At 39.2% G+C, this 25,796-nt stretch overlaps 1 protein-coding gene across 1 annotated transcript in view; it reads right to left on the bottom strand.

Moving 5' to 3' along the window:
- Window positions 1-6,252, bottom strand: part of LOC144534410 (urea transporter 1) — a 31,098-nt gene extending 24,846 nt beyond the window's left edge. Inside the window, exons 1-4 of the mRNA XM_078276319.1 lie at window positions 5,743-6,252; window positions 2,236-2,386; window positions 1,540-1,729; window positions 783-911 (exon numbers count right to left, since the gene is read on the bottom strand). Coding sequence (XP_078132445.1) covers window positions 783-911; window positions 1,540-1,729; window positions 2,236-2,356 — 440 coding nt within the window. The 5' untranslated portion in view covers window positions 2,357-2,386; window positions 5,743-6,252. The remainder of the gene's footprint in view (window positions 1-782; window positions 912-1,539; window positions 1,730-2,235; window positions 2,387-5,742) is intronic.
- Window positions 6,253-25,796: the final 19,544 nt, after the last annotated feature.

The following is a 25,796-nucleotide window of genomic DNA, read 5'->3' as shown; positions in this document are numbered from 1 at the left end:
AGATACAGTATTAGGGGACCACTAATGCCTATATAAAAGAGACTTCAGATACAGTATTAGGGGACCACTGAGGCCTATATAAAAGACACTTCAGATATAGTATTAGGGGACCACTAAGGTCTATATAAAAGAGACTTCAGATACAGTATTAGAGGACCACTAAGGTCTATATAAAAGAGACTTCAGATACAGTATTAGGGGACCACTAAGGTCTATATAAAAGAGACTTCAGATACAGTATTAGGGGACCACTAAGGCCTATATAAAAGAGACTTCAGATACAGTATTAGGGGACCACTAATGTCTATATAAAAGAGACTTCAGATACAGTATTAGGGGACCACTAAGGCCTATATAAAAGAGACTTCAGATATAGTATTAGGGGACCACTAAGGTCTATATAAAAGCATCCAAAGAGCACCATGTTATGGGACCTTTAAACATTGAAGAGGATTTGAATTGCTATATTTATTCTCAATTTTGGTGCTGGTGATTTTCCTTTGGGGCTGGCTAAAACCTCTTTGGGGGGGACAGCAAAAAATCCTCTATGCAGGAAAAAACCCTGAACAAAGCTTTCAAAGTACTATACTGTAGGTGTAAATACATGATAGACTTCAAAGATACACTTGAGAGAGGTGCTTCAAGTGAACACTTCTGGAGTGTTTGTACTATTGTGGAATACAATATACAGAGATTGTCTTCAGTGGAAAAACAGCATTCGTCAGTTGCTCAAAATTACTTTTGTTCCAGCCAAACACTTCTGTTGTGTCAGTGTGTCTCACCATGTAGCTGACCCCAAGCAGGCAGGCAGCAGCAGCCACCAGTACCAGTCTCCGGATGAGCTGAACACCCCCATCAGCAAAGACACCAACATGCCGTTAAAACCATGGATACCTCCTGACACCTCAGCACTACACACACACAGAGAACACAACAGGAAGATTCACATATCCCAATAATGTCTTGCATTTTCTACTCTAAAGACAACATTTGTGTAATACAGTGATGTATGATTGTTTCCATGATAGCGTAGCTTTTTATGGCTCCACATAAAACAAACTGTTCTGTTTTAATGAGCAGATGCCCCTATGTTGACACCAAATATATTCAACACATCAGACTTAAAACATAAGGAGCCCCAGTTCAGCTGGAACTATTTTTAAAACCTTAAAACAAGGTTGCAGATAAGCATATTTTATACGAAGTGTGGCAGACAGTATATATTGGAACATTAACCAAAATAAGAATTGCTAGGCAGTGGGTGTGGTAGAACACAGGGCATCGGTCATTGAGCTGTTATTCCCATGAATTTTAAGAAGAACAATCAATCAACTTCAGTCGTAAGGTCGAGCAAATTACAGGCTTGTGTTACAGGGTCGGCTTCCAAGCCACAATGAGGGTTCGATTATTTAAAAATGGACGTTTTACTGTTGTGTTTCCAGATACAAAGATCATTAAATATGTACATACAAATGAACACTTTTATAAGCTTCTATGCTATTTTTATGTGTGTGTTTCTGAATGTTTATATCATTCCACCTGTCTTGGCCCATTATAACAGCTGTTAGCGTAGAGGTCAGTACACCTAAAGTTCCCAGCAGGGCCTGCCAGGGGGAGGCCCAGTACAGTGCGGCCAGAATGAGAGCACCACTCAGCGGGTTGTTGGTTAAGATCACCCTGGTCACCCCTCTCAGGCCCCACACCACCAGCTGCAGCACAAACAACTTCTCTGAGGACACAGAAAGAAAAGATTGGACACATTTTTCTTGACAGCATTTGTCCCTCAAACCTTTCAGGAAGAATTATATTTCCAACTAAAGGGCAAACAATCTGCAGCACAAAACATGTTTCTCAGTTGGACGTCTTGAGGGGTTTTATACAAGAATCAAGAAGGGAGTTTAGTGATTATGTTTTATGTTGGAGGAAGACTGCAGCAGCATTCACCGTGGAAGTTGTTTGAGGATTGCTTTTAATGGAAACGTAAGCTTTTCAGAGTCATTTATTTGTGATTATGACAGTTTAACACTATCCAAGTGTTCGGCAACTTGCTCTTTTTAAAAGGTTTTGTAATACACATAATAAGAAGACTCAGCTTTGATGATGGATTTTCCAAACACATTTTTATAAAAGGTCATAAAATATGTACATTTTATACTTGGGTTTAAGATTAGAAGTAAAAAAAAAAAAAAAAATGTTGAGATGTATAGTAGCAGTCTTTTGTGAACATTTTCCTACCCTGCATGTACTTATCCAAGTGCTCCATGTCCCCAGTACACAACAGCAGACCGCTCAACACACATCGTCTGAGGCTGGCACGATTCCCGCTGGCCTCCTTCGCCTCTGTTTTGGTATCCATCCACACCCCTGCAGCAGCTGGACCTCACTACTGGAAACGGGATAAATATACGTGATATGATATATGTTGTTGTAATGTTTGAAAACCCCAGAGTTCCACTTGATTTTGATGTTTTGCCCTTTTTTTGTGAGTCTCGCTCCTCTGTTCTCCTGTTGCTTCTCACTCCCCTTTTCCTCCTCTCCCATCCTGGTGAGGTTTAAGGGGATGAGTTATAAACTAGTGGGCTGTGTAACATATTCACTCAGCTTTCGACCGGGCGTGCCACAGAAGAACAAAGTCCGACCCCCTCAGGACTGCTCAAGGAGAAGAAGACTAGTGAACCACTTGTTCCTGCTACTTTGCCCCTTTTTCACAATCGCCTGGTCCCTCTGCCCTCTCTTTCTCCTTTCTCTTCCAGCCCCACTGTGACATCTCTTCATCTATTGTTTGTCTATTTAAGCAACTCATGAACTTTTGTTGCAGCATACACATGAATGTTTATCTTTCCTTCATTCTTAAAGCCATTTCAATCAGGAGAGACTTCATAGCAGATATGCAAAGATTTATTGTACATATGTAAAATATGAAATGTACAGTCTTTGGAGAATAGACTCCATCGTTATGAAATGATATTTTTTTAAAGGGGTAGAAAACCAAAAGATAATCCCCTGATGGAGTCTAGACACTGAGACCAAACCGAGGAGCCGACAGTAGCGGCCTGCCGGAGGAGGACCCAGGAGCCGTGTGTGATGAAGACCGGAGGTGCAAGGGGAGGAGGAGGGTTGTGATCTTAGCCTGAAATGACAACTGAGCAGCAGAGAGAGACATGTTTAAAACAGGGATGTCATGCTGTGATTGGCTTGTGAAATTCATGACCTCTTCTGATTGGTTAAAATAAAAGTGAACGCCTCTAACAGCTGTTCAGTTTAGAAGAGAGAGAAAGGTGATTAATCATTAATAGATGGTAAATTGATAGTTAATTAATCTTTAGTTAATTGTCATTTAACTGTTAGCAAACAGCCATTTTAATGTTAACAAACAATGAAATTATAATTAATAATGTTTACTAATTATTAGTAGCGCTGTTAATTAACAGTTTATTGTTACATTATATGCCTCATATATTATATTAGGTATCTGGTAATGATTAAAAAATGTTTGTAAACCTTTAAGAAACCATTTTTAAAACATCTATTAACACTTTGTTAAGGGTTACTAGTTGGTTTGTAAACCGTCTATAAACAGTGTCTGGATGGTTATTATAAAGTTGCAACAGAACTATAATACGTTGTTAAGTATTTAATAAATACTTTGTAAACCATCTATAAATATCTGGATGGCTATTGTAAAGTGGCGACTGATGTTTTTCATAGTTATTGGTTCGTATATATATATATATATATATATATATATATATATATATATATATATATATATATATATACACACACACGGTGGTCGGTTAGCCTAATAGCTGGTTTGATTTGCATTGAGAGATGATTTTACCCCCATGCCAATCTCTAGGTATGGTGAAAGGTATGTGATGATGTGGGGCTATTTTAATTCCAAAGGCCAAGGGAACTTTATCAGGATGCATAGTATCCTGGATCCATGAAATAACTGGTCTTTAAAAATAAACATCTGCCTGCCTCTATGGGGATTTAACATAGGGGTGTACTCACTTTTGTTGCCAGCGGTTTAGACATTAATGGCTGTGTGTTGAGTTATTTTGAGAGGACAGCACAAGCACATTAACACTGTTATAGTGTTATGTATGTATGTATACATACATATATACACATACATACATACATACACACACATATATATGTATATATATATGTGTGTATGTATGTGTATATATATATATATATATATATATATATATATGTGTGTGTACACTGCGTTCCAAATTATTATGTAAATGATATTTTACACTGATCTTCCTAAATAGTCAATGCAAATGACAGTCTACTTTTAAGTCACCAACCGTTAGGGTATAAGTCAAATTTAATTGAACAAACCACCCAATGAAAACAGTATTTAAAAAAAAAAAAAACAGCATAAGGAGGTCATATTTACTGAAATCAAAAGCTATTTCAATCAAACACATCTTGAAAACAGTGCAAGTTACATGTTAACATTAGAGATGTTCCGATACCGATACTGCCTAAAACGCTGGTATCGGTATCGGGAAGTACTGGAGTTTATACACCGATCCGATACCACGTAATAAAGCCCTAAAGAAAATCTACGTTAAAGTAGTTTATTTATGTTCTTTTTCTGTTATAACTGACTGTCAAACTGCAGAATAAAAGAACGTTCTGTGGCATTCATGTTTCATAAAGAGTTTAACCTGAGCCAAACCGACAACAAAGATAGAAATCATATCACATCCATACAGGGATAGTAGTATACAGTTGTTAAAACATAATAAAATATATGACACACTGGTATCGGATCGGTACTCGGTATCGGCCGATACGCAAGTTCAGGTATCAGAATCGGTATCGGGAAGCAAAAACTGGTATCGGACCATCTCTAGTTAACATAGGACCCCTTCTTTGATATCACCTTCACAATTCTTGCATTCATTGAACTTGTGAGTTTATGGAGAGTTTCTGCTTGAATTTCTTTGCAGGATGTCAGAATAGCCTCCCGGAGCTGCTGTTTTGATGCGAACTGCCTCCCACCCTCATATATCTTTTGCTTGAGGATGCTCCAAAGGTTCTCAATAGGGTTGAGGTCAGGGGAGGATGGGGGCTACAATGTGGTTGTTCAATGAAATTTGACTTATACCCTGTCATTTGCATTGACTATTTAGGAAAATCAGTGTGTATATCATATATATAATTTGCATAATAATTTGGAACTCGGTGTATATATATATTTATCTATATATATTAGGGCTGTCAAACGATTAAAAAATTTTAATCGCGATTACTCGCTGAAGTTCTATAGTTAATCGCGATTAATCGCATGTTTTATCACAATTAAAATTCTATTATTTTGCATTTCAGAACTGTTTTTAAGTACACAATAACAATGGAAAGCAATTCTTACCAGTGTATCTTGATTGGGAATCAAATGAATGCAAAGAAAGTGACTTTATGAACTTGACTATTATTTATTTACTGTAAACAAATGTGTGAATCTGTCATTGCACAATTCCTACAAGTACCTAACCTAACTGAGATGTAACACTAACACTTTGCTTATACAGTACAAACAAAATGGTCCAAAAACCAGATGCCACAGCAGGACATTTAACCTTTACATTTTTAACAAGGATTGAGAACAATTGACTGAGATGTAACACTAACAACCACCGTTAAGGCAAACGAGTGCAAAGTCCAGCCAGAGTCAATACAGTGTGCAGTAACTCCTAAATAATGTTGATTACTCACTGACCTCCAGTGATCACCGGTTAATGAGAAAGCGTTTGCACTTGGCAGCAGTTCCAGTTTAGCTGCTTTCTCCGTGTCATACAGGCTGTGTATGGTGAAACTACTGTCCCCCTCGATGGCAGTGTATAAGACGGGTCAGAACATGCCAACCGTAGCACTTCTTTAAGACCCGAGTCCTCTACGATGCTGACAGGTCTGCAGTTAGTTGTCACCCATTTTGCAAGAGCTGTAGTAATTTTTTGGGATTTGGTTTCACCCACAGGTCGGCAAGTAGCACTCTCCAAAATACTGCTTTGCCTGAGCCCGCTAGCATCAAACTGCGTCACGTTAATATGCTTAGTTCGTAGGTGGTAGCTCAAGCTTGACGTGCTTCGGTGATATTTTAATTCGGCTTTACACAATGTGCATATGGCTTTCGACTTGTCTACTGAGCCGTCCGGGAGTTTTTTTAAAAGAAAAGCGCCATTCAGAAGTGTGTTGCTGCTGTCTTTCTCCATGCCGGCAGCCTGCCTGCATTCTGCAGCAGAAGTAGTACGGCAGCGCCAAAGGGTCAAAATAGTAGCCGTTAGGCACGACGCAAAACCGAGTGAAGTGTAAAATAAATTAAAAACAATTAATCGCATTGCGTCGGCCCTTAATCGCATCGCGATTAACTTGTTAACGCTGACAGCCCTAATATATATGTATGCATATAGAAACTATTTTTAATATAATTTAATGAAGGGCAAAACATTAATCATTGCTTCACCAAGCATTTACTAACCAATAACTAACTATGAAAAACATCAGTCGCAACTTTACAATAGCCATCCAGATAATGTTTATAGATAGTTTACAAAGTATTTATTAACTATTTAACAAGGTATTATAGTTATCTGTTGCAACTTTATAATAACCATCCAGACACTGTTGCTTCACCAAGCATGTACTAACCAATAACTAACTATAAAAAACATCAGTCATAACTTGTAAACAATGTATGTATGTATATATATATATATATATATATATATATATATATATATATATATATATATATATTTAACTTTACAATATATTTTTAACTTTACAATAGCCATCCATATAATATTTATAGATGGTTTACAAAGTATTTATTAACTACTTAACAAGGTGGTATAGTTCTGTTGCAACTTTATAACCAGCCAGACACTGTTTATAGACGGTTTACAAACCAACTAGTAACCCTTAACAAAGTGTTAGGAATATCTGGTCCATCTATCTATGTAATGTTTATAGGTGTTTTAAAAATGGTTTCTTAAAGGTTTACAAACATTTTTTAATCATTACCAGATACCTAATATAGTATATAAAGGTTATAATGTGTGTAACAATAATCTGTTAATTAACAGCACTACTAATAATTAGTAAACATTGTTAATTATAATGTCATTGTTTGTTAACATTAAAATGACTGTTTGCTGACAGTTAAATGACAATTAACTAAAGATTAATTAACTATCAATTTACCATCTATTAATGATGGTCATTATAAAGTGTTACCCATACCTGCAACTCTACCTCTTGTCACCTTTCTCCAGTTTTTGGAGCGACACCTAACTTACGGAATGATCTGAATAATAGAGACATGTTTTGATTTCGCTTCCACTTGAGAAACACAAAAATGTGACTTCCGAGAGGTGCGTGCATCTAGTATGTGAGTGAGCATGCATGGCCATTGCAGACTCAAAGTGCAGCATGGAAGGCAATAACAGCATGTCAGATACCATCACAGAGATAATCTTTTCACTCTGTCTAAGCCAGTGAAGCAGGGACTCAAAAGCCTTGTTTTTGCAGGTGGAAATTGCATTCAAGAACCCCTAACAGCTCATCTCTCTCTCTCTCTCTCTCTCTCTCTCTCTCTCTCTCTCTCTCGCTCGCTTCCTGTTTGCCTCGCTCTATCCATTTTATATTTGCTTCAACAAATACATCCACCTCCCTCTGTCTGTCTCTGCTCCTTGGCTCATTCCATCAATCATAGACTGTGAAGCGAGGGAATAGAGCTACAGATGGCACACACGCCAGAGTGGGCTGTAGTAAGAGGAGGAGATGCAGGTAAACGTTGAAAGATTACACTTTGACCTGCAAATGTCTTGCTTTTGTTAAAGCGAAACACACAGACACACGCAGCCGCACACATACACCACATTAAGACAAGCCATTATACAGCAGCTACAGTCAATATTAGCAATGATGTTCAATATTCATGGTGTGTCTGTACCATTCCAGACTTATTCTAACAGACCAAAGGTCACTGAATGCATTACATTGCACACTCAGATGGCTATACAGTAAAGTATATAGTACTGTCTGCACCAATGTGTTACCAGTGTGCTGTGCAGTAACTGAATACTGACCCCAGTGACATGACTTTACATGAAGAATAATTCATTTTACCAGGCAGTTTTACTGTTTCTGTGTAGGTTTCAGGGGATATTTTGAAGGCTCATGACATCATGCTTACTTTATACTACACAAATATCAGCACCAAACAAAACATAGACTGCTAATATAACATGTATTGCTTTAAGTTAAACTAGATTGACAAATGTTGAATATAGGATGTCGTATTGCAAGTCAATTAGATTAAGTGAAGGAGAGAATATAGATTATTTTCTTTAACACGCTTTGGCAGCACAAATGTCCTAACACGTCATGCCAATAAAGCAAACTGTAACTGAAAGTTGAAATTAAACTGAGAGAATACAGAGATACAAAACAAATTCTCATTTAAACAACATACAATTTTGCCCTTTTGAGTCTCCTTAACTGCCTTTAAGGTTAGTAAAATCATCTCATTCCACATTATCTGACAGTATCATACATATTCTGCATTTTCAAAAGGACAAGTATGCTGCATACTAATGCCACATACCACAGTATTTATAGCTTAAGCTAGTTTGCAATGCCCGTCACTAGACCTACATAAGCTCTTTACACACAACTCACAAGAAAACATGACAGCACAAAACACATAAATTATCTTAACTTTTTTTTCACTATTTATACACTTCCCCCCAAAATTCCCCTTAACATACAGTATTTGGCATCCGAGAAAACTTTGGGATCTCCACTAAAATTTAAATGAAGTTCTGTGGTTTTGAAGAATATTTGCAGGAACAGCATGAGTTTGACTGCCAGGCCTGCAGCTTTTTAAAGTGTTGGGCAGCCACCACCAGACTTAATGTGTATTTTACTGAAGTAATTGAGTGGATGAACACAAGAGAAGGGCAGAGTGCATGCCAAAGCATCAAGCTACTTCAGAAACATCTTATGAGCCCAGTGCTCTGCCACAGAGCTACATCCCCACTAGATGAATACAGAGCATGTTACCTGGTTCCAAATAGAGAAATATAACATTAGCATTATAGTCACATTACAATCTAGCGGAACAAGAGTACGAGGAACTATTCAGAACTTCAAGAAGGACACTATGTTATTTGCAAGCATTATTCTATTAACCTTGGGCAGAGTTTAAATAAAGAAAACAAGATAGCAATCAAAACTAATGAGAGTGTTTGGATCAGTTCACAGAAACACCCCAAAGCCACTAACATCTCTAACTACTGAACTAGCTAAAAGAATCCAATCTCCACAGCAAATGAGGCATGAGGCCCTGATAGCATCACAAATTAGGTGCTGAAATTACAGCCCATCTGGACCTCAAGATGCAATTTTCACACTGTTCACGGTGGTACTTAACTTCAGAATTTCCCCAGAAGTCAACACTAAAAGGCTACTCATGATAAAATCTTTCCTAGCTGTGTAAACATTGAATGACTAAAACGCCACAGAAAACTGATAAAAGGGAGGACATGGAATTACTGTTATCTAGAAGAGAGATGGAGAGAAAAATGAGCCATCATTTTCCTATCTTTCTCTCACTCTCTCGCTTTCCTGTTTTGAATTGTATGCTAGATTGCAGGAAAACTGTGTGACACACAGACTATTTTATTTTGCCCATTTTAGCTCAACCTGTTAGAACTAACTAATTGTTCAAGGGGGTTTATTTGGTTTCATTTAGTTTGTCCTGGCCACAAAGACTATTTTAAGAGTAAAAACCCTTACTTAAATATTTGGGGTGAAAGACTGATGGGAGGATAGGGCTGGGCAATAGGGAGAAAATCAGATATCACGATATTCTTGACCAAATACCTCGATATCGCTATGCTTTAACAAAATATCTTCACACTTAGATTTTAGATAAATAATCATCAGTAATGTGGACATAATGTCTAAGTGGGGGAAAAGGCAAATAATATAACAGCTAGAACAGTCTGCTAAGTTCAGAAAAGTACTTCACTTTACTGTAATGCAGCCTTTAAAACCAGGAAAAGACAACACTTATGTCATATCACAATATCCAAACTCTAAGATGATATCTAGTCTCATATCACGATATCGATATAATATTGATATATTGCCCAGCCCTATGGGAGGATCATTTGTGTTGCTCCAGCGGAGAGCGAGAGCCCGCTGGGTGATGAGAGGAGCTCCATTCTCCTTCATGGCCTTCACACCATTCCTGCTAATCACTCCCTGTTCATTCCTTGTTGGCACCGGTTACCCTTCATCTTCTTACATATCTCCTTTCTATGAATATACAAGTATGTATGCAGAGGTGGGTTGAAATTAATCAATCGATGCATCGAATCGTGGACATGAACGATACTGCATCGATAATCGGCCGGGCCATAATCGATTATTTACTGTTTAAAATTGTATGTAGGCCTAACATTTGTTTACATATTCCGTTATGTTTTGCACAGTCAGGAAGTGCCATGTGCTTAGTGCTGTAGTTTTATGTATCCAATTTATTTAGTATTAGAGCACTGCAGAATGTTGTTTTTTTTAAGCTTGAAAAGCTATGAATTAAATATCCTATATGGTTTCAATAGAAAAATGTATTTGATTATCGGGAAATCAGTGAAGATTCACACCTCTATTCACTAGAAATAGAAAATCTATTAAATAGAAATGACCAACACACAAAGTCTATAGACGTCAGGACACCACCGAGTGCGGTGCTATAATCTTTAAGTCACAAACTGTAATAAAATAGCCTGCACTTCCTTTAGAATCAACAACAGAATAAAACATCACTGTTAGGGGCTTGTTCTGACCCAGAACTCAGAGATTTCACACAGACAATGAAAGCAGTTTCTAAAAGGTTTTAATGAACAAAATAGTACTCAGAGATACAGTGTGGATTTTGAGGGGGGAATCTCCTGGCTGGTCCGAGTACCGAGGCGAGCCGAGGTGGAAGGATCCAGGTTGTACGAGACTCGAGGCGGACAGGCAGGGAAGAGTTCACAGAAGTTTCCACAGGTGGAGGATGAGGCTGGACGGTGAGGCTGGAAGCTTGTAGGCACAGCGGAGGAGGCAGCAGGTCTGAGAGGTCACTGGACAGAAACACAGGGTAAGTATGAGCTCAGGAGAACAAAGACAAAAGCTAGGGTGCACAATACAACACGGACACAACTTGAATAAACTGAGACCTCAGAGCCAAGTTACCACATGGGTGTAGATAACGAACTGGCGCCGAAGAGGTGATCAGCCCCGGTTTAAGTATTGCTGGAATGAATCTTGTAGATGAGCTGCAGCTGTGAGGAACGGCTGTGCATCGATGAACCGGCCACGCCCCTTGACCTACTTTCCTCTGAACACACCTCCAGCACTCCAGGTAGAAAAACACAGATACACACAGACAAACAGAGAACAAAAACACCCAAAACAGGGCGGAGAGAGAGAGCTGCCCATAACAATCACCAAGGCCAACAGCACATGTATAAATAGTAAATTCCACAACGGCTGCATTCACAAACACCAACTGAAAGTGAAGGTGAAAGCTCCTCAGTAAACGCAGGAGTCACCAGGAGCATTTTAGCCTTTAGCATGTTAGCTAGACACAGTGTGCACCTAGGGCCTTTATCGACGCAACATCCCAGGTGTGTTTGATTTGAGTCACCTAGCGTGCTCGCTGTGTCGTGCATTAAATCAGTGATTAACGCAATGCAACATTTTTACCGAGGGTAGCCGACAATAATGCTAACCATAACCCAAAATGACGTGCTCCTTATTTAATTGACATGGATGGATAATAAATCAGCAGACACACCTTCTTCTTCTTCTATGGGTGTGAATGGTGGTTGGCAAAGCAGTTTAAAGTGCCTAGCTTCTTCTCTGCAGCAGCTGTTGACTTATCTACTTTCTTTAAATTTACTCATGTTGTACTTCTTACATAAGTGTGACTTATTTAATCATTCATAGACTAAACCTTTTTTTTTTTGTCTTTCTCTGGCTCTTTTCTCTTGGCTTCTATATGACAACACTTCTGTTTTAAAGCACATGAACGACTGAAATATAGGCCAGGCCTATTCTGTAACAACAGGATGCTATTGAACCTTTGCATCACTCACCATGTTAGTGAACTGAGTGTGATATTTCCTGTACGGCATTATGATGTAATAAACTATCTCATTTATACATACACAGATTGTTACTGATTTCCTAGAGTCATTCTCTAATACATCCATGGTCATCATTGCCCTGAATGCATGTAGGCCTATGTGTAAATGAATGATCACTTGTGTGGCAAGGTCAATAGGGCTATGTTGCAGTAGAAGCCCAAAAGTATAAGGTAACTTGGTGCCTGATTCCACAGCCACAGTAAATATAATCCAGTTTGGACTGCCCTCCCTTACTCTGTATTTCTCCCTCTATGTATGTTTCCTTGTTTGGGTGTGCAGAAATGACAGCCACCAAACCTAATCCAATCAAATTAATATACAGCATAAGAGGAAGCCGACAGCGTGGAGGCGGTGAGTGACTGCTGTGTGTTTTTGACTCACCACCACGATATGACTGCCTGGATTAGCTGGGTGTTTTATATAGCTTGTTTAACCACAGTGACACTGATGGAATGAAGACAGACTCAAACTAGGAGAGTGTATTTTTGTTAAAAAAATAAAAGCTCTTTAGGGCTTTACAGGTGTCTGTTTTGTCATTTGTATGTTTACACAAGGCTATTATTAAAACAATTTACTAGATTTAACATGCCCCCATGTGTCCAGTCCTTATGCTAAGCTATGGCTGTGGCTTTTTTTTTTATCTCCTCAACTAACTTTCAGCACGCGGATCTCCCAAAACGTCAAAGTTTTGCTAACTAGTCTTTTACTCTTGTTTCCAAACAAAACACACACAACTATTTATTGGACACTTTTTATGTTTGCTCTGTTTCTGTGCAAAGAAAAAAAAACATCCATCCCAAGCTGTTGTTTTGAATCCATTTGCATTCATTTTAGCCTTGTTTATATAGTGGAGGAACAACCTTAAAGGTTAGAAAAGGAAATGATCAGAAATGTGGCAATATATAAAAACAAAGTTGACACTAAGAGAAATAATCAACTACTGGGTTTGACTTTATCTAGTGCTGAAATGGGATTTCTGCAGCGGTTAACGATCCAATTCCCTCCGCAAGATTAAAATCACAGCGGCCAAATAGAACCAGACTCTTCCCAAAGAGTTCCCAAAATAATTTCCACTAAAGTGCCCTTGAGCTAACACTTAACCCAGACTGTAGGGGGCTATTTGTTCCTTGCAGCTTTGTGGTGTCAGTGCTAAAAAGTGTTAATACTTAAATGTAAACTATAATAATGGTTGGGTTTAGGAAAACAATAACAGGTGCAGGACAACAACGGGACGGTTGGGTTTAGGAAAAGAAGAACGGGACAGTTACGGTTGGGTTAAGTCCTGTGTTTGACCCATTAACCACCCCAACCGTACTACTCGCTCCTATTGCTACGTCATCTCCTCATTGACTTTACGTTGGCCTTGTTTTCCGTGGTGGCCACACGGATTTTTCACACATTCCGTGACACCACCACGTAATGCGGTGTTAACAGCTTGTGATCATTTCACGGAATACTGCGAGACCAGGCTGTGTGAATCCCAGAGTGGGTTCAGTTTCCATCTCTTTTAACATGTCCTTGAACATGACACCAATCAAAAGTACCCTGACCTCCCCTGTGACACTCACAAATGTTTGAAACTCTGTAGAACTCTGTAGAATTTACCACATATAGTTCATTTTGTTGAAAGACCTTACACTTTAAAACCTTTACTTTAGTTTACCTCTTCACTTTCTTTAGCTTTCTCTTATTTTGTTCCATTTCAAGTTTTTATTTATTTTTGCTAAGTTGGCAGCGGTGTCAGGTGCATAGCCTGTACAATGTTCTGAATTTCATCCTTGTATTGTTAGTTATAGCAGGTCTACCCTACCATTTCTCTCTCTATTGAAAGAATATGGACAGACTGGTACTAGTCTTCGTCCTTCAAATAACTCAATAAAACATGCAACATTATCTGTGCTGTTAGAAATCTTTGCTCAGCCTTCATTGTTTACGCTGTATTGAAATTATCTAGTCATTTTCTGTGGCTTTTCAAGGCTCAAAGCCTCAATATGAAGCCCTTGATCTTCAAATAGTTTTTCATTGAGTTTATGTCAGCTGTTTGATCTCAGGCTGTGAAAACAGCAGTTTTTTGGTGAAAGCTTGACAGGGACGTTGGGATGCTCTCCCCCAAAAGGCCACATGTTAGATCAGCATTTTATCTTCCTTCCTCTGAGCTGCTGCTGAAGAAGTCATTTCTACACATATCCTCATTTTATCGATATTATTGTAATTTATTTTATGCCTTTGATGTTTATGTAGACATCCTTATGCTTTTTTTATTTTTATTTTTTTCAGTGCTTACTTGTGTTGAATATGTTGTTTTTTTGTTTAGGACACTTGTAATTGTTCATGATCTATATTATTCCTCTCTTCCAGGTGAGACTCCATCTATAAGCCCCTAGGGGTTTTCTTAATCTTTATTTTTTTATTTTATATTTTTGTGTTATTGTGCAAAATAAACAAATTCAATAAAGCTGAATGGAAATAAATCAATAAAATGAAGCCTGGCTTCACCTCTTAATTTGGCTTTAACTTTATAATTTTCTTCATTTTCAACTTGTTTATTCATCTCACAAGCAATTTGAATCCGAAGTAGTGAGGTGTGTACAATGTTCTTGAAAAAACTATTTCTCTCCGTTACTTCAAAACCCATTTGGGAAGTAAACAAGATGAGGTACCTGGAGAAAGACGTTTTTATCACTGAAGTTTATTGCCAGAGGAAGATGGCGCACTCAAAGCAGAAATATAGGTGATGCTGTCATACAAGACATATAATCAAATTGTTTCCCAATGAATAATACTCCGCCGCTCCCTGATTGATCTTAGATTACAGGTTCGATTAACCCCAGCTTCTCTTACATTGTCTACCCACTCATCCTCTTTCAGCTGCACATATCTCCATTACAGAAGCAACACGCTCTCAAAATTCAGTTTATTTTCTTGTGACCTGGTTTCATACTCTGTAGTGCTCATCTTAAAATATGATTTGCTCACAGCAGATTTATAAAGGCATGACCTATCAAGGTGAGGGAGGGGTGGAGGTAAGTTGTGAGATTTAGATCAATGGCTGTGATTTTTAATTCTTAAAAAAAAAATTTGTATTCATGTTTATGTATTTATTTATTTTGTACTATATTTCTTGTATTTTCTTCATTTCTATCTGTGCGCAATTCCTGGAAAAATGTTTAACAATAAATAAAAATAAATCAAGGCATGATCACATCATATCATAGTGTTACTCGAGATAGCCATGACATTTTCCTTTTTCAACACCATGAAGAGATGTTTTAATCTTGCAGTGGCCCAACCTTTTTATTCCTGAGAGTGATGTGATCGAGATGACACTGTTGTGTAGAAACCGATCAATAACCTTCTGTCTTCCCTCCAGCGACTGAGCAATTAACCAGCAGCAGCAGATGAAGACAAAAGATCATTACGGAGGCTAAGCCCTAACGATCGACTCTGCATGTGTGTGTGTGTGTGTGTGTGTGTGTGTGTGTGTGTGTGTGTGTGTGTGTGTGTGTGTGTCATTGTCTGCTTGCTTTCTTTGTTTGTATATCTCTTCCTATATCAGTAAATGTGTAGGTTGCGCTGCCACTGACACAGAAAACTCATTAGACCCTGCTCTGCTTCTCTTAACTCCAGATCTTATACTCTCCATCCCGGCACTCCCTCTTCATGCAATGCTGGATCAAACGCTGTGTCAAGTTGGAAACAAGGTTACTGGCTTCCGAGGAAGGCTCATTCCATTGCATTTTATTATAGTAGGAAAATGCAGATTTCTGTGTTTTCAAACACCTCTGGGATGCCAGACAAACCAGCACTCACTGACCCTCCACTGAGCCCAGCTAAACAGCTGCCTGTCTCTGGGGTTCCTGTCCCTGTCTTAGCCCCTCAAATCCAGGTTGCCTTTGCTAAATCTGGAGAACAAGAAGTGAAGGAGGATGGATTAGTGGTGTCAGAGTGAGAGTTACCAGGACCTCAAAAGAACTATCAATTTGTAGCCTAAATGTACATCCATTCAGACTGAGGATTTCGGTTTTGGGAGAAATCTGAATTAAATATCTAAATTGGACGATCTGTTTAGCTGCACAGATAATTTGTTGCCTTTTTTTGTGCCTCAGCAGCTGCTTAAACTGAAAATTTCAAAGTGCCCAATCTTGTTCACTTTGAATTTTATGCACATGTTTTTGCACAAACAGCTGCTGGTAAACAGCCTCTTCAACACCAACTGCAATACCATGCTTCAGCTGCTAATCTACCACCCAGCATCTGTGAGCTCCAGAGCCTTTAATAACCTAAGTGTTCTGTGCTCTGATCTGACCTCCCAGCATGGCTTTGCATTGTGCTGCATGTCAAACACAGGAAGTCATAGGATGAAGTTAAAGCAACATATAAAAAGAGACTCATGTCCGTGAGTCCGTTGCCCTGGTGCATGCTGGGAGGCTTCCCTGAGATGCTGCAATATAAACCATACACTGTATATAAAGATGGACAGTTTGACAGCTCCCCAAAGTGAAGCTAAAACATCTGGATCACCCCCTAGTGGCTGGCTGCAGTATAGATCATAAACCTCACCACCTCTGTGTTAGCGGATGGGCCAAAATAAAAAATCCAAGTAGGCTACACGTCAAATCATTTTTTCCCCCAAAGATGGTTTATGTCATTTTCGGTAGTTGTTATCACACTGTTCAAGTGTTCATTTTTCTGAGAAGTTTGGTTTAACTTAGTAATGTGATTCTATAAAAACGAGGTGAAACGTCAGGCTTGACTGCTGTGATTAACTTGTAATTGGTCGGGTTGGTGTATGGACGGGACTTTTATACCACAGCTCCACTGCCCGATCACTACTGCGCAGACTCTGGCTGCAAAATTACAAGATGGCCGTATCTATATATACAGTCTAAAATATAAACGCATACAAAATTTGATGGCAATGCCTAAGTTGACTACCCATAATTACTATTTTATATTATATATAAATATTACTTACGTGATATCTTTGTGGGCCTATGTGAATGCCATACTATAGTCAACTTCTATGTCTTTTTTAAAATTAAATACTATAATATTGTGAAAATAAAATTCAAAAGGCTTTCACTCTTTAAAGCAACATATTTACACTGATAGAGAACATCACGTTATCTGTAATGTAATAAAAGTGACCATTAAGAGCATCAGTGAACACAATCAATGATAGTTTTCCTGTGATGGGATATCATGGCAGACACTAACGGAAGACATGAGGTAATTAACTACTCAATATCTTTTGGACTTGTATGACCATTTGATCTGTATCTCTGTCAGTGGGGAAAGTATTACTGCCTATACTGTTACTGTAGTATATTACAGTATTCTTTTTTCCATTTGTGAATTGAAAAAATAGTACACAACTGAAGACACACACATATATATGTATATTCAAATGACTAATAATATGTTGCAAAAAAGAGAAATAGTTCAAGAAACAGTCCTAAACTAATATTTTAAAGTGCAGTAATGTTCTGTCTGTTGTTCAAATTAGGTCATTAGTGTGTGTGTGTGTGTGTGTGTGTGTGTGTGTGTGTGTGTGTGTGTGTGTGTGTATGTGTATGTGTACATCCATCCGGAAAATTGTGATGAAAAGGCCAACAAGAAAAGACGGATGAGAAGTGAGTGGCAATCGATCAGGGATACTCCTCTGTGGTTTTACAACGGGGCAGGAGAGGGGAAAGAGCTGGATCAGTGTGTGTGTGTGTGTGTGTGTATGTGTGTGTGTGCATGTGTGTGAGACTGATGGCTCTCAATGGCAGGCTCCTACTGACCACAGGGAATGTAGTGAGAACGACAGAGAGAACAGAGTGGATGGCTGGTAACAGGAGCTGCATCTGAAAGATGATGTGGCAAGCAAGAGAAAAGGATGTTCTGAGAATTGCACAGGGAAAGAGTGGTCGAATGAGAGCGATAAATAAAAAAAGAGATGGAAGGAAAAGTGGGGAGCGGCGGGGGTTTCTGGTATGGGGGAGATCAAAGGGAAATGTTTCACTCCCTTCATCTGTCGCCTTAGGCTGTAAAACGTCTGTTAACTACACATGAAATTTGCACCAATCTCACACACTCACACAATTCTCTGTGTTCACATGTGGTTGCTCTTTTGATCTTCCTTTGCCTTCCTCCCTAGCAGACCATTAGCAACACCTTCCCTCGGTCTCTGCAAGCAGATGTGAGATACAAGGGGATAAAGATGATGAGGGTCTGCCAGACTGGAGATTCAATCGGAGAAACAATTTTTGGCTTTTCATTTGCCAATGCGACTGATTATGAAGAATTCAATGGCTACTAATGAGCACATTTATGCATTTCTCCCAACATGTTCGAATACATTCAGATACTTTGTTTTTATGTTGTTGGATGTTGAATCTTCATGTTAATGTGTCCTTTTGATGTTGAACTTTCAGAACATTGAATGCTTTCTGGGAGAATGGGTGCAAATCTAGGTACCATGATAAAATGAGGTGTTCATAACGGTGATAATGTTAGTTGTATTTTTAGGTGTATCATAATGGTATAATATTGGATGATACTGTGACTACAATTCTTAAGTGGGGCCAGCAAAATGGTCATAGTAAAACCAGACCAAACTCCATGGACTGCTTTGTGAATTCTAAGCACGATGAGAGTTACAGCTCCTTCCTCTAATGAGGTGGCAGAAAATATGTGGCTCTTAGTTACTAGATGTGGGCTGAGGAAAGAATGCTGCAGGACAAACAGAACTTGTTAAGTTGACTCACATATAGAATTGTTCTCAATCACAGAAAACCTTCCATGGCAGGTAGTCTACAATATTCACATTATTTTTCTTCACTCAAACGAATGTTATTAATCCAGAGAAACATATGTCGATATGAACACACTGGTGTATATGTGACTGAGTGACTGTGGTTTCCAATGGCACATCTTATTGTCCTCTGAGCCTTAAATCCTCATTTGTACAGGTTATAAGAAAACTAGATATATAACATCACTAAAGATGCAGGTCACTAGATTTTCTGCCATCTTTTTCAAAATATATCCAACCTTTACCAAATTTGGAACATATTTGGATGAGCCTGAAAAAAGTTTTTTTGATTTACCATATGGGTTTACCGTGCCTGATTCTTGAAGTTTTGCAGATGAGGTCTAAATGACATAAACTGACTTATTGTAATACATTGTACAATTGCTCCAAATGTAGATAAGCCAAACTCTACCCATAGCCACCTGAAAAATTCAAACGTCCACAACTCAGTGGTCATGAGTGTGACTTTGTTGCACGGTTCATACTTAAAGAAATATTCTAATGCATCCAAAAAGTCCATTGACCTGATATTTTTGTATTTTCTTTGATTCTTCAGGTTCTGATAAAGCTGGGATTGATGCTACTGGGAAGAACTAGCCAGCATATGAAATTATACAAGATTCTAAACATACTTTGACTAATATGGATTTAATAGTGAATTCCAATAGATTGTGCTGTAATTCATACTTTTTAAATGTGATCATTTACATGCTAAACATTCCTCAATACTGCTGACACTGCATTTAGACCAGCATGAAAGTGCATAACTGCATAACGTTAAACTGCCCCATGTTGCGACAGCTGCATGTATCATCTTTAATCGTCAATCCATCAAATGTCTTTACATTTGTCCATCTGAGATCTTAAGATGTGATGCTGACTCTTCACGTCCTCTTGCCTTCTGTCTGTCTGTCTCTGTCTGTGTCTCATGAGCTGTGGTCCTTGCAGGCAGACACCACTAGATAAATTAATGCTACATTGTGTAAGAATTTTACAGAAGCGTAGTACATTCACCATATAAAATCACCTTATCTCGTCATTACGAGATCCTGATCTCGTAATTTTGAGAAAAGAGCTCGTAATTATGAGATAATTTTAAACACCTGGAAGGCGGCATATCTAGCTAGTTGTCAGTAGGCCACGGCTCAGTGATAAACTGTACCACCGAGAGGTAACATTAAATTCAGCTGGGTTAAGTTAGCGTAATACTTGTTATGTAACTTTATAGATAGTATTAGTTAATGGACATATCTGTTCAACTGATCCTGCAGAAACACTACAATGTCCAACAGATCAGAATTGGCTTTCCGCCGGAACAACCGCAAAGTCCGGAGGTGCCTGTGCAAAGTCGACAAACTGTTAACAATCCCATCTATATTACTTAAAGACATTAGCATCTCCTAATGTCTCAAACCCAAAGCAAAATAAAAACGGATTAAACTAAACAGGTGAGACTTGTGTTGTAATGAATCAACCGTAATTCCTAGTGTGACCAGCGGAGGGTGTCTAGGTATGACCATGGTGTATGTTGGTATTAAGGGAGACGAAGAAGAGTAGCTACAAGCTAGGTTTTGATGATGATGTTGGTTCATACATTAAAGTTTGAGCACAAGCTCATTGTGGATTAAAAACCATGTCAACACATGACGTAGGCTTATTTGCTTCCATGGCATCAGCTAGCCTTGAAAGCCTGACAGCTTCACGCAAGAGAGCTGTTTTCTGTTGTTGTGAAAATGCATTTGTGTCATTATTACGAGATCTTTTCTCATAATTACGAGATCTTTTCTAAAAATTACAAGATCTTTTCTCAAAATTACGAGATACTGAATACGTAATTATGAGATCTTTTCTCAAAATTACGAGTTATTTTCTCGTAATTACGAGATCTTTTCTCAAAATTACGAGATCTTTACTCAAAATTACGAGATCTTTTCTCAAAATTACGAGATCAGGATCTCGTAATTACGAGATAAGGTGTCTACATTTTTTTTCTATACTGAATGTAATACGCTTCCGTAGAATTTCTCCCATCTAGCGGTGAAATTGTATATGACAACCAACTGAATATTACTTTCTAGCCTCTACCATTCCGATCGCGTTTTAACTCCTACGGTGGCTGTATTATTCCAAGAAGTATGACCTCGTCCGTGAGTTTTCCTTTCAGTGTAATAATAGTTTTACGTTTTCGTTATTTTGCTACCATTTCGTTGCTAACATCAGTTATCTGGTTCCCAAACAAATGCAAGCTAATGTTAGTAAAGTATCAGCGTGACAAGACCTGATATATACTTAGACTGCTTTTATCTTATAGACCTTCAACAATTAATGTTAAAGGTCTCTTGAGCTAAGCCAACTACCTGTCTCTTAGACCCCATCCCAACAAGGCTACTTAAAGAAGCATTACCCATGGTTAACACTTCATTACTAGATATGATCAACATGTCTTTATCAACAGGTTATGTACCGCAGTCATTTAAAGTAGCTGTGATAAAACCTCTTCTGAAAAAACCCACCCTCGATCCTGAGGTCTTAGCCAACTATAGACCTATATCTAACCTTCCCTTTCTCTCCAAGATCCTTGAGAAGGTAGTCGCTAATCAGCTATGTGACTTTCTACATAGGAATAGTCTATTTGAGGACTTTCAGTCAGGATTTAGAAAGCATCATAGCACAGAGACGGCACTGGTGAAAACAACCTTCTAACTGCTGCTGACAAAGGACTTATCTCCATACTTAGAAAACCATTGACCATACTATCCTGTTACAGAGACTGGAACATTTAGTTGGCATTAAAGGAATCACACTAAGCTGGTTTACGTCCTATCTCGCTGATCGATCTCAATTTGTTAATATTAACAAATCCTCCAAATACGCTAAAGTTAGCCATGGTGTTCCTCAAGGCTCAGTGCTTGGACCAATTCTATTCTCCTTATATATGCTTCCTCTATGCAATATTATTAGGAAACACTCAATTAACTTTCACTGTTATGCAGATGACACCCAATTATACTTGTCAATCAAGCCAGATGAAACCAGTCACTTCGAAAATCAGTCAGGTCGAAACTTCAAGTGTGCATTAAAGATATAAAATCCTGGATGACCGACAATTTTCTGATGTTAAATTCAAACAAAACTGAAGTTATTGTGCTGGGCCGCAAACAACTCCGAACTTCATTATCTAAAGATATAGCTACCCTGGATGGCATTGCACTGGTCTCCAGCACTATTGTCAGAAATCTAGGAGTTATTTTTGATCAGGATATATCCTTTAACGCCCATCTAAAACAAACCTCAGGAACAGCCTTCTTTCATCTTCGTAACATTGCCAAAATTAGGAACATCCTGTTGCGAAACAATGCTGAAACAATAGTCCATGCATTCGTCACTTCCAGGCTGGACTACTGTAATTCCTTACTATCAGGTTACTCAAATAAATCCCTTAAGACTCTCCAGCTAATCCAGAATGCTGCAGCGCGTGTCCTGACAAGAACTAAGAAAAGAGATCATATTTCTCTGCATTGGCTTCCTGTAAAATCAAGGATTGAATTTAAAATCCTACTCCTGACCTACAAATCTCTAAATGGTCAAACACCATCATATCTTTAAGAGCTCTTAGTACCTTATTGTCCCACTAGAGCACTACGCTCTCAGAATTCAGAGCTACTTGTGGTTCCTAGAGTCTCTAAAAGTAGAATGGGAGCCAGAGCCTTCGGTTTTCAGGCTCCTCTCCTGTGGAACCAGCTCCCAGTCTGGGTCCGGCGGGCAGACACCGTCACCACATTTAATAATAAACTGAAAACCCTCCTCTTTATAGTTAGGGAGTGAGGAATTGCAGCATCCGCCTAGCCTGGCCCACCTGCTTCTCTTCATAGTCGTCAGATTCATCTACCATATAATCAGTAATATAATAAGAGTAGAGGGAGGCAGGCCAGTACAGCCTGATCCGGTTGGGGAGAGTTCTAGCCCGACCAGGCTCCTCTCTTTAACCTGCCTCTCTTAGTTATGCTGTTATAGTTCTAGACTGCCGGGGAAGTTCCTTCCTTCCTTTGACACACTGAGCTGCTCTATCCTCACTCTCATCTCTCCTTCCATTTGTTTCCATTTGTGTGCATCCTTGTACCAGAAATGCTTGTTACTAACCTAACTCTGGGGAGTTTACTCCCCGGAGTCCTTATGTTTCTTTTTCGCCCAGAACATTTCCTTGGATTAGGGTGGCACCAAGATCCTGGTTGCAGCTGTCGCTGCGGTCCTGCGACACCCTCCTACGCTCTGCGATGCCCTGCAGTGTCTGGCTACGTCCTGCTGCATCCTGCTGCGTCCTGCTATGTCCTGCTATGCTCTGCTGTGCCACACTACATCCTGTAACGCCCTGCAGTGCCGTGCTATGACATGAACTACTACGACTACCATTTCTAGTCACTGTTCCATTATTATGACTATTAATATTAATAATATTATGACTATTATTGCAACTGGCCAACTGGCACCGTCAGACACCGCCTACCAAGAGCCTGGGTCTGCTGAGCCACTGCTAATGCTTGCTCTTGGGGGAATTACTGTAATTGTTGGGGCTTTGTAAATTATAGAGTGTGGTCTAGACCTACTCTATCTGTAAAGTGTCTCGAGATAACTCTTGTTATGATTTGATACTATAAATGAAATTGAACTGAATTGAATTGAATTGATCCTCCATCTTCAACAGGCTTTCAAATCTGCTGGCAGATCGAGTAATCTCCCCCTGGCATCCGTTACGGTGCCACTGAGTGTAAAAGCGCGAAACGCAGAGGTATGTCCCTCTTTGGCTAATGAACTTTAAAGATGGAGGCGATACATGGCAGAATACATTTGAGCGACTCGCTCGTATGTATTCTGAATGGTAGATTCTACGCGTACGAGAGAACTTTGATTAGTTGGTGGAAGTAATTACACATGAATGAGAAAATATTTGTGAAAGAACAAAGGGGTTTTTGCTAAGAATTAACTCAACATTAAACAATGTAAGTTTAAGCAAACCCAAGAGACTGTTCACTGTCATGGCAGACTGTTGTGTTGTTTAACCACTCCTGTTTTCTCCCATTCATTATTCCTTCAAATCAACATCCCACCATTCTGGTCTATTTTTTACCATTGTACACTGTATATCTTTAATTACCTTTAAACCTCGACACAGATAATCTGGGTTTATATTGTTCTGTAAAGACAAGGGAGAGGCCGTCAGCACTGGGAATTCTCAGAGAAAGCAAAAACGTATCAGTGCAGTCATGCCAACCTTTTCCTTTCATGCCCATTATCTCACGCTGCCTCCTTTCCATTTCTTCTGCCTCCTCGCCAGGCTGACAGAGCGAGACCGCTCAGTTATCCACCCCCTCAGTCCCTCCGTCCCACCTCTTTCCCTGCTCCATCAATCTCTTGCCTCCTGGCCAACATTCCTCCTCCTTCTCCTCCAACTTGTCGTCCTCTGTTTGTTATCCCCTCTCTCTGTCTCTCCTGCTCTCTACCGCCATCCTACCTCAGAACCACTACTGTTGCCATGACAGCAAAGGTAATGTCAAGGCAAGACATCAGAGAGCCTGTGTTTAACTTAACTTGTTTTTATGCATGCACCTAAATCAAACACGCACACACACACACACACACACACACACACACACACACACACACACACACACACACACTCCAGCCCCCAGGTGGCTATAGTTTTTATAGGCTCTGCGTCGTAAACCTAACAGAATCGTGTGGTCCATCTCGTTTGCTGCCTTCTCAAGGATAGGCACCTGTGGCCTTCATGCCGTTGCTATGGTAACCCGTATGGATCCTTAACTTGATCCTGCATTGGTTGAAATGCCCCGGTCGTGTCTTGATTGGTTGAAGGAGTGGTGGTTTCAATTCCTTAACCACCTCTACAATTACTTTTTGGTTGGATTTTGCCCAGATTGTTTTTTATCCACAGATTGTATCTGTAAAATGTCTGCTAATCCATAGTGCATACATCGCCTTACTTGATGCTGTGTGGTTCACTCCATTTGTCTAGATAAGGATGGTAAATTTGAAAAAAACAAAAGCAAAACTGTTGTTTATTCAATTCTTCTTGTTTTTAGCTGCCTTTAATTAACATATTTTCCCATGAGCTCTAAACTAGAGGCTTTGAAACTGTGAGCCACGCCTCCCCACAGGGAGCACAAAGGAGAGACATGAGACAAAGACACTGGGTAAGGTGAAGGGAATAGATGTATGCCGGTGGGCTAAAAACAACAGTGTATTCATTCAGTTTGGCCTGCTGATTTGGTCCACTCAACTGGGACATACAGCTCAAGGAGGAAATTAAGGTACTTTAAACAAGGCTCAAGTGGTAGCCCACAGCTAACTCACTAACTCTGTGACATGGAAGGCATAGCCAACCATGCACTGCCCAGAAACCTGTAGATTTTCACTTCAACCAATCACAAAAACAGCTGATTAGTCCTCCTTGCAGAGCTGTTACAGTAAGACTGCCTTCTGTCATTAAAGCCTGCAGGCTCAGACCTCCAATACATGGCTGCCTATACCCTAGATTACTAGAATAGTATATTCAAATGACTAATGCTATGCTGAAAAAAAGAGAAATAGTTCAAGAAACAGTCTTTAACTAATATTTTAAAGTACAGTAATGTTCTGTCTGTCACGCTCTCGTCTCTCGAGCAGCTATTCCCAGAAGTGATAGTTTGCTCTCATTAACCAATGCCAGCCTTTTCCCCTCTAATGCCTCCAACCCCCAACTTATCTATTAT

Source organism: Sander vitreus, chromosome 19 (genome assembly GCF_031162955.1).
Source record: "Sander vitreus isolate 19-12246 chromosome 19, sanVit1, whole genome shotgun sequence".
In the NCBI taxonomy this organism is placed as follows: Eukaryota; Metazoa; Chordata; class Actinopteri; order Perciformes; family Percidae; genus Sander; species Sander vitreus.
The sequence above is the reverse complement of the archived record's forward strand: the minus strand, read 5'-3'. Positions and strand labels throughout refer to the sequence as shown.